The 12,443-nt window shown below is 42.5% G+C and overlaps 1 protein-coding gene across 2 annotated transcripts in view; it reads right to left on the reverse strand.

The window, feature by feature from the left end:
• Ankrd44 (ankyrin repeat domain 44) overlaps positions 1 to 12,443 on the reverse strand; it is a 257,860-nt gene that overhangs the window by 94,923 nt on the left and 150,494 nt on the right. For both annotated transcript variants that reach the window (XM_028765551.1, XM_028765552.1), the window contains exon 9: positions 3,370 to 3,448. In XM_028765551.1, the coding sequence (XP_028621384.1) occupies positions 3,370 to 3,448 (79 nt within the window). The remainder of the gene's footprint in view (positions 1 to 3,369; positions 3,449 to 12,443) is intronic.

Raw genomic sequence — 12,443 nt, forward strand, 5'->3', positions numbered from 1 at the left:
CTCTCTCTCTCTCTCTCTCTCTCTCTCTCTCTCTCTCTCTCTCTCATACAGGAAACTCTTAGACTGGATCAAATTCAAGTTTAAGAGAAAATCTTCAACTTTCATTGTTCTTCTTGGGAGATGTATATGCACAGATGGCGGCTGAGGGCTGCTCTCTAACACTAGACTGTGTTCCAACCCCTGACCCCACATGCTGCTCATAAAACCACCATCACTGACTGCCTCACTGTGAAGTTGATGATAGTACCCCTTCCTCCTGGGGTGGTGAGAAGGAAACACATGGGATTTATGGCAAAGAGCCTGGCACAGCATGAACATTTAGCCAGTGTTAGCTTCATCATCACACGAGCTAACCTCTGTATTAGAGCCACCGTATGTCATCAGTTCAGGCCTGAGGATCCTAGCCCATCCTGTCTACAAGCCAGATACCAGCCAATCAATGGTGGGATAAACTTTAAGACAGAGGGTTCTTAACCATAGAAACTAGGACTCTCAGCTCCTGTTCTAATGTCAAAGTGCAGCAAACTCCAAGTTTTTACTGATGGAGAAGTCAAGGCAGTCAACAAACCCCCAGGAGTGATGTAAGCACACTAGGGTGGGAGAGGGAAGCTAGGCCAAGTTCCAAACCAGAGGAGATGCTGGTGTGCTCTAGCAGATGGATACACTAGTTAAAAGGGTGGCTTACATGGTTTTGTTTTTGAAGTGTTCTCAGGGCTGAAGACCTGGCTCAGTAGTTAAGAACACCACTGTTCTTGCAGAAGGCAGAGTTTATTTCCTAGCATCTCTATGTCTGCACACAACAGCCTGTCACTCCAATCCCAAGGAATTTGACACCCTCTTATGGTCCTTATGAACACTGGGAACATGGATAGCCTACATACATACATGCAGGTAAAACATTCATACATATAATTTTTAAAAATTATTTTTTAAAAAACTGTCTTCTCTCTACCTTATCTCTGCCACTGGAGTGTGTCTATGGGGCAACTCTAGCTGAGACTCTTAGCAGTAGTGGGTATGGATCCTGAAGTGGCTATGGCAAGACTCAAGTGGAGGGAAGAGAACAGCAATCCATCCACAAAACTTTCAACCCAAAATGTGTCCTGCCTACAAGATGTGCAGGGACAAAGATAGACGGAGACAGAGGGCATGGCCGACCAATGACTGCCCCAAATTGAGACCCATCTCATGGGCAAGAACAAATTCCTGACACTAGTTATACTCTTTTATGATTGCAGACAAGAACCTAGCATAACTGTCCTCTGAGAGGCTCCATCAACCCAGCAGCCAACGGAAAGTGATGCAGAGACCCGCAGCCAAACATTAGATAGAGCTCAGGAAGTCATGTGGAAGAGTTGGGTAAGGACTGAGAGACCCGAAGAAGACAGGGACTTCACAGGAAGATCAACAGGGCCAATTAACCTGGACCCTTGGCACCTCCCAAAGACTAAACCACCAACCAAAGAGTGAGCATGGGCTGGACCTAGCCCTCCCCCAACATGTGTAGCAGATGTGCAGCTAGGTCTTCATGGGGGTCCCCTAACAATTGGAGCAGGGGCTGTCCATGACTCTCTTGCCTGCCTGTGGATCCAAATAGGCCCCCTCATCTGGCCTCAGTTAAAGAGGATGTGTCTAGACCTGCAGTGACTTGACGTGCAGGGGCTGGAGGGTTTGGAGGGGTAAGAGGTGTGAGGGTTAGGAGGTTTGATAATCAGGGCCACCTCTCACTTCTCAGAGGAAAAGGGGAGAGAAAATATGGGGAAGATATGTGTGCTAGGGTACCTGGAGGGAAGGGAGGGACAGATATTGGGATGTAAAATGAATTTTTTTAAAATGAAAAAAACAAGTAAAACTTTTTATTTCATATAGCTAAAGTCCACTGGTTAAACTCACATCAAAAAAAATTCAAGGGGTTGGGGAGATGGCTCAGTGAGTAAGAGCCCTTGCTCTGCAAATGAAGGGACTTAAGTTCAAATCCCCTGTACCCACATAAAGAACTGGATGTGCACAGAATCCCAGCATTGGAAGAGAGGGAAATTCGCATAATTTAAGCCTCATTTGTTTTGAGGGGGATAGAAACTTTCTGAAAAGCTGGTGAGAAATATAATAGGGTAAGAAAAGAACTCAAAGGAGAAAGACATTCATTTCATGTCCGTCAAAATGGATGTCTAAGGCACCCACTGAAGGTCAGGAGTAATGGGCACTGTGCAGTGACTTTCCACTCAGCCTTCCTCCACTCACTGGAAGCGTGCTCAGGTAGCTTTTCCCACACAGCTTTGCTGACATGGCTATAATATGGCTGTAATGTCCTCTGCACTACTGGGGATATTTTGCTTCCTGAGGAGCATCGTCAGTGCCTGGTTCTCTATCTAGATGACACATGTTGTTTGTTTATGTTTTGGTTTTATAACTTGAGTGCCTAAGTTATAACTCAGTGCCACTAACTTTCCATGCTGCCCAAAATTCTTATAGTTACAAAGTAGAGAAATCCAAGAGAAGTTACTCACATTAGAATTTAAGGTTTGTGTCTGCTAAATATAGTTTAGGCATTACCAAATTGGCCAGATGCACGATGCAAACCTGTGTTTGGCTGTTTTTGTTTTCAAATTGTCTCTACGGCTTGCTCAGATCATATAAGCTGTGTTGTCAGAGTTAACCCACTCACAGATGCCAACCATGGCCCTAAGGGTAGCATAAGCTGTGACACAGAATGAGACTACAGGGACTTTGGTCTCTGAGACAGCCTGGTGATATTCAAGTACACTTGGGTTGAAAGCCTGGAAAATTACTATATTTCATGGCTCCCCCAGCACTCTCATTCTCTCTCTCTCTCTCTCTCTCTCTCTCTGTCTTTCCCCCCCCCCCCCCCCCCCCCTCCCCCCCTCTCTCTCTCTCTCTCTCTCTCTCCACCTGTGAGTTTATCACAGACTTACCTGCTCAAACCCTGAGTCACCTATCTCACTCTTTTCTACCTGTGTCTGAGTAGTTTAATGAGCTCAAGCTTGGGGATCTTTACTGGGTCAACAATCTAAAGTAACCCAGATCAGCTGATTGAAAACGCAAGCAATGACTGCTTAGCATCATTAAAAGTGAAACGCCTCAGTATCTAAAACCTGTCCATCTCTCCCAATAGCCAAGCACGCATGTGTTCACCTGACTGGGGATTGACTACATCATTTTATGTTCTCCCCACTAATGGGGGAACACTGAGGATATGGGTACAGTAAGCATGCGGCAAGCCTGCAACGCCTCTTGGAAATCCATGCTTACTAAAAGGTCCACCAGTTTGCATGCAGCTGGTTAAAACCAACTCAATCTAGTCTGAAAAACTGTTCAAAACTTTAAGTACCACCAAAGCATGCCTCTTACCATTCTGGATGAGGGTTTGTGACCGTGTGAACCGTCCATGGACAGCTGTCATGTGCAGAGGACTTTTGCCATCCTTACTCTACAAAATGAGAAAGTAGAGACAAAGTTGTGAGCCACATCATAGATCTGAATCACCACCACGAAAGCCGCTCTCGATGCCCTGGAACGTCAATTTCAATTTTTGTTTTAAAAGTATGGTCAAGTAAAGAAGAGATAAATTAGAAATAAAAAGACAGAGTCTAAGAGGCAGATGATGGGGAGAAATGGGACAGATGTTTTCCGAACTCGAGACAGCTGATACACTCAGGGTTCAGCTCCTGCTGCTTCCACAGGATCAATCCAGTAAACATTCAACACGGATGGGATGGGGCCAAGGGGTTACTGATCACCAATGGCTGCTAATGGAAGGGCAGTCTGTTTTATGTAGGGGTGTGTTCCCTAGTAGGCTGAACTTGCTCCAATAAATGGTCCCACATTCGTGCATATATGGTGGGGACATTTGATCTATGGAGGAAGCAGTTAAATTTGATCAAAATACATCATATACATGTATGAAATTCTCAAAAAGTATAATTATTATAAAAAAGATGCAACATATAAGACTTCTCCAGTTATTGTATCATTATAATATCATTAAAATTTTTTATATTGTTACTATTATTACGTGTGTGTGTGTGTCTGTGTCTGTGTCTGTGTGTGTACAATGGTGGGAAGCAGGGTAGGGGTGGCAGGGATAGTGTACATGTGGAAGCCAAAAGATAGTTCTGTAGAGTCCATCCTCCCCATCCAGCTCTCTATGGGCTCCAGGGATCACACTCAGGTCGCAGGCTCACATGGACCTTTACCTGCTGAACTATCTCACTATCCGCCTTTTCTTAAAAAAAATAATAATAATAATTAACAGCACATCTTAAATAATCTTACAGAAATTATCATCCAGAATGTTCTCTTCTCCTTTGTCATCAACTGACAAAGGACATTTCCTGAGGTGTTCGTTTCAGCGTCTAGAAAAGTAAGCAATCGTGAATTTGCGTGGGCCTGTTTAACCTTCAGCTACTTAAATTGATGCTACTCTCAAAACTGAGGAAACCCTACACCATTCTCTGCATTTTATTGGTAGATAGTAATTGTGGGCTGAATTTATGTCTTATTCGTGACAAAAAAGTTAGGAAACTTCCTAAAACAAAACATGGAAAATGTACAGAACTTATCCACTGTTATATCAAAGACCAAACTCCCATAATTAATTAAGAAATGAAAGTGCATCTGAAAGAAATTGTCTGAGTCTGGAACAAAAGAATGTCAGAGGAGCAGGTGTACAAACATTCCCTCAACTCACAACACCTCCTCCACACATCCTTCCTGAGCTTGGGATCGTGTGGAGCTGTTCATATTCAGTAGAAACTGTGCTTCAGAGCTTCAGTGTAACTCCTTTTCTGGGCTACAATATGCAGTATGAAATGCTGGAGGTATGGTGGGAGGGCAGCAGCATGCAGGTAAGCAGTATACAGGTAAGCAGTGTGCAGGTAGGCAGCATGCAGGTAAGCAGCGTGCAGGTAAGCAGCGTGCAGGTAGGCAGCATGCAGGTAGGCAGCATGCAGGTAAGCAGTGTGCAGGTAGGCAGTGTGCAGGTAGGCAGCATGCAGGTAAGCAGTGTGCAGGTAGGCAGTGTGCAGGTAGGCAGCATGCAGGTAAGCAGTGTGCAGGTAGGCAGTGTGCAGGTAAGCAACAGACATGTAGTAGACTGCTGCCAAGGGATGTTCAGTGTGTGTGTGGGGGGGGGAGTACTTGTTAAAGGCATTTTAAACTTCTGATAGGTTTGAACTTATAATGAAAAGTTCCCATATCATGCCAGTAAGCAGCGTGCAGATAAGCAGCATGCAGGTAAACAACAGACACGCTGCAGTGGACTCTGCCTAGTGATGTTCAGTGTTGGGGAGGGAACTTGTTAAAGTCATTTTAAACTTATGATAGGTTTGAACTTATGATGAAAAGTTCCCATATCTTCATTCAAGTGTTGCTTTTTAATTTTACTACATTTTACTTAAGGTATTTAATGTATATGTGTGTGCATACATATGCCTCTGTGCCTGTGTATGGAAATCAGAGGATAACTTGTACAAGCAAGCCAGTTTTCCTCTTCTATCGTGTGGTATCCAAAGTTCTAGCTCAGGTCAACAGGCTTGGTGACAGGAGTCTTTACTTGTTGAGCCTTCTTACTGGCTCTCAGAATTTATTTTAAACAGTTGTCACTGTTATTTTCCTAAATATCTGTAGAAAAAAAATTTTCAAGTCCAGGTTAAAAAAATGAAGTGTCACAAATGAACACTTAATCTTGTGATAAAATCTAAACATCTGTGCTTTAAAGTGGTTTTTAAAATCCCCAATTGAGGGCTGGAGAGATGGCTCAGTGGTTAAGAGCACTGACTGCTCTTCCAGAGGACCTGAATTCAATTCCCAGCAACCACATGGTGGCTCACAACCATCTGTAATGGGATCTGACACCCTCTTCTGGTGTGTCTGAAGACAGCTACAGTGTACTCACATACACAAAATAAATAAATCTTTAAAAAATAAAAATAAAATCCCCAATTGAAAGCAAATAGTCATTAAATAAGTCTTAGAGGGATCCACTCCTACCCAGGGTGCTAACTGGTGACACAAATTCTGTGCACTAGCTCATACCTACTGAATCTCAACATTGTCATGGGCGTCATCACCTCAAGCTTGTACAAGACAACCATACTGTTAAGAGCTATGCTTTAGATTATGAGTGGTATTGTTCTTGTTGCTGTTTGGGTTTTTTGTTTGTTTGTTTAGCTTTATTATATCCTGTAAGTAAGTATTCCTTTGAAAAAAGGAATGTAGTTACACAAAGTCTATGCCAACAAAAGAGTTAATCACAGTAGTAACTACATCCCAATTGAAGAAACAAACAATATGTTAAAAGTTTTCTTCAGCTGGGCAGTGGTGGCACATGCCTTTAATCCCAGCACTTGGAAAGCAGAGGCAGGTGGATTTCGGAGTTTGAGGCTAGCCTGGCCTACAGAGTGAGTTCCAGGACAGCCAGAACTACACAGAGGAACCCTGTCTTGAAAAACAAACAAACAAACAAACAAACCATATAGATTGTTTTAAAAAAAAAAGAAAAAAGTTTTCTTCGGTAGATGGGAGGGAAGACAATAGGACCCATGTAAGATTAATATGCCCTGATTTGGCAAATATTGAGAAAGGATAGAAGTAAGACTGACACCTTTTTAAGGGAAAAGCCAGTGGGAGAATGAAGTTTGTGTGCAGTGCTTATCAACACAGACATTTCTAAACCCACACAACTCCAGAGCCTGGTCTGGAGTAGAGACAGTCCCAATAAACTCTAGTATCTGGGAACCACTCTGAAAAAACGAGTAAACACAGACTCACACAGACACACGCACACACACAGAGACACAAGCACACACACACACCCTCCAAGTAAGAGGGACAGAGACTGTTGTCCAAGACTCATGGAGAGTGAAGGTGGGAACTTACAAGTTGACACTGACTTGTCCGTAGGTGGTGCTGTTTTTTTAAATTTTGCTTCAGTATTTGCTCTTAGATTTAATATAAAACCGTAATTATGATTTAATTACATGTATATAAAGCTATAAATACTTTGTGTTTAGGAAATATCTTGATAAATATTGAAGCAGGCACCTTCCCACGCCTGGGAAAGAGCTGGAAGGCTCTACTAAGGATTATTCAGTTGGTAGCTGTATGTGTGCATACACACACACACACACATACACACACACACAGACAGGGAGGGAGGGAGGGACGGAGGGAGGGAGCATCCAAAAGCCAGAAGCAGGGGCAGGCAATTACTAGCACATAGATTGCAAAGTCAGTCCTGACTGGAAAACAACTGCACGCTCTGCCCCATGGGAGTGTTTGGGTCTCTGGTAAAGGGACAGAGAAACAGGGATGACCACAGCTGATAAAATGCAAAGAAGGGCTGCTTGGTGCTGGTGGTGCTCGTTTCAGATCTGTCCATGCAGCCTTCCCTTTGTTCATCTACTGATAAGACTGGGCACTAGCCAATTGTCCTAGGTTTCATGGCTGCCATTTGGAGGCCACTTTGCTGACATGGTATGGATGTAGACAGTACTTTTTCAAAAAAAATAAGAAACAAACCTGACCACCGAGGACATTCGAAGGGCAATCAATGTTCCTTCTTAAGTCTTTAACATCTGGAACTCAATAATCAAGCTGAAAGTGGAAATACTGCTACATTTTCTGCCTCAGACCTGGTTGTTGCTACTGTCCCTGGTAGTTTGGACAAGAGTAAAACTGCCTGTGTATCCAGGACGATGTGCTCAATCCTTCTATTTGTTCAAGGCTTTGCTTTTATGGAAAAAAAATTACTTTTCTTAATTCCTAGTATCCCTCCAATTTCCTGGATATATTTTTCCCATCGTATTTAAGACTTTGAAAGTTTTATTTTGAGAATTCACTTAATTAAACAAGAATTCCTTTTGTTAAGTATGTCCAAGTCCTGAATCATAAGAGGAAATTAGCCAGAATTAAGATTACTTTGTGACAAATGCTAGTAGAATCCAGCATGTCCTTGAACTAAATAGGATATCTAAGTGGTCTTTCTCATCATGTTCCTCTGGAATCCATTCATCCTTTCTTCTATTCATAATGCTTTCTGTGCTCCTTCTCAACACATCCCAAAGCTTCCTCCCTAAACAGCACTGCTACTCCCTGGAGACAGGACGTGTTCTGTGGCATGGGGCATCCTAGTGTCACAGGAGTCGGTGCCCCATCATAACATCATAAGACAATAAGGTTGTTATGGGATCACACTAAGTCAGTCTAGGGGTGTCATTATGTGAACATACCCAAGAAGGAATCCTAAGTCAGTAGGAGGATAGCTAAAAGCTGATTGGGAAAAGCCATGTGTATTGTTTTTAATGACTCAAATACAAAAGATGACATGTGTGGACTCAAATGTTCACTTTTTCTTTACTTCCTTCCTTTCTTTACTTCCTTTCTCAAACTCCAAGGTCATGTTTCTTCTGCTACTTCCTCCCGCCTGTTCCAGTTTGTGATAAACTCCATTTTACAAATTAGCCCTGGACCGTACAGACAAGGGAACCAGCCCACTCAGTAGGTATGTGGCAGGCTCCAGTCTCTTAGCTACAAATGTTCCAAAGGTCCATGGGCAACAAGTGGACCAGAATAAACGTTAGTGATCAGGAATTGGGCAATGTGGCTGCAGCTATCTGAGATGCTTTCTATCTTTTCCACTGTGGCTTTGTATACTATACCTTCTTGAAGTCTGAGTTTAAAAAATATCAGCATTGAGATGCTATAGAACTTATAATCTATAATAGAGAAGAAAAATTACATTTTTCTTAAGTGCAAATTACAAGTGAATCTTCAATAGATATTATATAAAATAACATGTCTTTATTATTTTACCCAAGTTCAAGAGTGAAAGGTCAAAGCTAAGGGAAATGAGATGAAGCAGGTGGGACAGAGACTGTGCCTTGCACATGGAACACGCACCCTCTTCCTCTTCCTCTTCACTCTACTGATCATGAAGATATCACTCAGGGTTTCATAAGGTGTGGCGGAAACCCAAGTGAACGCTGATATGTGCTGACTGCATTACAATATGCTGTTTCTCTCAAACTTGAAAAATACCCAAAAAGCCCCAAACTGTCTAATATCCACAAACATTTTATAAATCTAAAAGCAGCATAGTATAACTTTAACTAGAAATCTACCTACTGAGTCAGACAGGAAGGCTGTATTTAAAGGCAGACGGGGGTTCATTTAGAATGTACGCTGAACCTTGAAGGAGGATCTGGAGGCAATCACACACTCAGACCAGATAGACAGAGGAGATAAAGGGAGGCCAAGAAAGGCTAGCTATGCATTCAAAACCCCCCTTTCCAGAAAGTAGATACAGATAAACCCTTTGTTGTTTTTAAGATGCCATTTCTTGCATCCTATTTACAATTAATGATCTATAAGAAAAATTAAGTATCAATGCTAAGTATATATGTATTTATTTTGGTCTATTTTCAAAAAATTACTTATTTTATGTATATGTACATGTGTGCCTAAGTGTATATATGTGCGCTATATATGTGTGTGCAGGTGCCTACAGATACCAGAAGATGGCATTGAATACTCTTAAACTTGAGTCATGGGTTATTTTAAATCCCCTGGATTTAGTTCCTGGGAACCAAAACCAAGTCCTTTGCAAGAGTGTCAAGAGCTCTTGACTACTAAGCCATTTCTCCAGCTCCTTTGGTTCACGGTAAAGGAGTTAAGCTGACCATGTAACCTCTACAGGGCAAGTCCATGATCTGATCTGAACTGAGCACTGGGCAGCCAATTGAAAGAAGCAGCAAGGCATGGCAGAAGGAGGTGTGTCTGGGCATCAGACACACCGAGAGCACTAGGATGCATTTTGTGGGGTATAGGAAGTATCAGACAACTTGTGAATTAACTAAGTGGAGGGTTGCAAAGACAGTGCCTTTATCTAATGTCCATTACCCTCCTTAGTTTGAAAGACCCACAGAGGCCCACAGGCCTGTTGTGACCTTCTTTCTCCCCCGACTGTCATGCTCTAAAATTCTACCTGACACAAAAACTCTGTCACCTTAGTTTCTGTCTCTTAGGTCTCCTTGCTGTAAGGCCTTCTCACCTCTTCCTGAGACCCTGCATGGTCTCCATATAAAGAATGTGGGGCTCTGAATCACTCTTCTATTTTCTCTTTCTGCATGCCTCAGACCTTCATGAAGATAACACATTCCCTTCAGTTCTTTCTTCACTTTCCTACCTCTTTCTCATCCTTTGCTCTGTATCTTCCTTCTCCCGACCCTAAGGGTCAAGAGCTCCTTCAGTCTTCCCTCAGCCTCTCCAGTCATGCTGTTGTATTCTTTCTCCTTGGATGACAACCACCCTTTCCTGTCACCTTTATGTGACTGAAGCAACCTAAGTACTATTTTTTCACATCCTTTATTGCTCTTCCATGCTAAAACATATTTCCCACTACTGAGTCCTCAACCTGGCTCAACATGACTTTCTCAAAAATTAAATGCAGAACTTGTGAGATGGCTCAGTAGGTAAGGACGGGTGCTCACTGCCCACTGCGAAGCCAGGGCATTCAAGTTTGATCCCCATAACCCCATAATACAAGAAGAGAACTAACTCCTGCAAGATGTCCTCTGACATCCACATGCATGTGTGCTATGGCACACACACTGCACCCACACACAAAATAAACAGAGCCAGCTTGCCTCCTAGGCCTACTCTTGCTCCTGTCATCCTCTCAGTGAATGTGAACATCATCAAGTACTCACTGGATGAGAGCTCTGAGCTGTGCAGTCAGGTATGGCATCTATGCTTATCTACAACATGCCCATGAAGAAGATGCTATTATTTCTTTAATTTTGCAAGGCACAGATAGGCCGCTTTTAGTTAAGACAGTCTAGCCCCAGAACAAATCACATGTCCATTCTATAGTGTCACGTCCCTTCCAAGATTCCATTCCTCATCTTCAGGTCCAACCCCTTGTCTTGCCAATCTTTGATGATTCTCCCTCTGCAAGGCTTCTCCCTTGAATGGCCCTTCCCATTCCTCAGTGGCCCCTCCCATTCCTCAGTGGCCCCTCCCATTCCTCAGTGGCCCCTCCCATTCCTCATACCCATGACTCATTACCTACTCCGGTTTCACTAACTTTCAGTTATTTTGAAGCCATTCCATTTGTAGGTCAGCTCAAGCTATGTTATTTCTTTCCTCAGAATGAAAAATGCTTTCTTTTGAATTTAAAAACATGGCCACTGATCAAAATCAGAGGGTTTTCCAAAATACAAAAAGAAAACTAAAATCCCAAATCAGAATTTTGTCTCTGCAGGTGATAGCTGATATTAGTGTACAGATATTACTCCAGCTAGTTTATGGTCTTTCTGTACAGACACACAGACACATACAGTGAAGCTTGAGATGGTGTCTCCACCTGGAATCAGATTCAGACCAGCAGGAGGAAAGGCATTCCCATGCCAGTCTGGGCTATAAAGTGAATCTTGTCTCAAAAATACAAATGAAACCACATACTTATTTATCGTACTCTGATAACACCAGGTCTAGGCATTAACATTCTTTATGTTTGTCAACCTTAAAGTATTAGCCTGCATTTTTTAATCACTGGATATGGAATTGTTTTCATGGACTTCATGGGTATTACAAATTTTCTCTTGTGCTCCACATTTGCTTAAATTTTCTAGTAGCCTAGCATGTTTCTTCTTATCATGAACTCTTTATATCTTAAGCATATTAAACATATTGTCATGTATACTGCATGGAAATTTCCACTCTAATTTGTTTGTTAAGAGCTTGTATTTTTTTTCCATTTTGGTCCTATTTTGTTTTATCATGTCAACGTTTGAAATATTCCTGTGTTTGCATATTCTCTGGGCCTCCATGTTCTGCAGTTAGATTGCTGTTTCTTTTTCCTTTTTTTTTGGTTTGGTTTTTCGAGACAGGGTTTCTCTGTGTAGCCTGGGCTGTCCTGGAACTCACTCTGTAGACCAGGCTGGCCTCGAACTCAGAAATCTGCCTGTCTCTGCCTCCCAAGTGCTGGGATTAAAGGCGTCCACCACCAATAGATTGCTGTTTTTAAGTGTTCTGCAAAGGTCGGAGATGCCGCAGCCCATGGAGGCCCAAGCTGCAGTGTGAGCCTGTTGCTTTAGTTTCTCCTGTGTGTGGGTTCCTTCTCCAACTCACACTCCGCTCAACTACAACAAAGTGTTATTCCGGTCATTTGTCTCACATTTCTTCAATGTGAGAACTTGTAAGAAAAAAATATAAAAATATTTAACAGTAAATAGAGCTTAGATCTTGAGATTAAATTTAGTCCTGAAATTAAACCTTTGAAATCATGACTTTTCAACACAGACATGGAAGATCCTGAAACTTTGCTCTAGGAGTCCTGAATGCAAGCGTAACAGGAAGTAAGGCCGAGGATGATGTGGGTGCTGAGGATGAGGATGGTGGGGGTGCTGAGGATGATGATGGTT

The sequence above is a fragment of the Grammomys surdaster genome, unplaced genomic scaffold, assembly GCF_004785775.1.
Source record: "Grammomys surdaster isolate TR1022 unplaced genomic scaffold, NIH_TR_1.0 165, whole genome shotgun sequence".
Lineage (NCBI taxonomy): Eukaryota > Metazoa > Chordata > Mammalia > Rodentia > Muridae > Grammomys > Grammomys surdaster.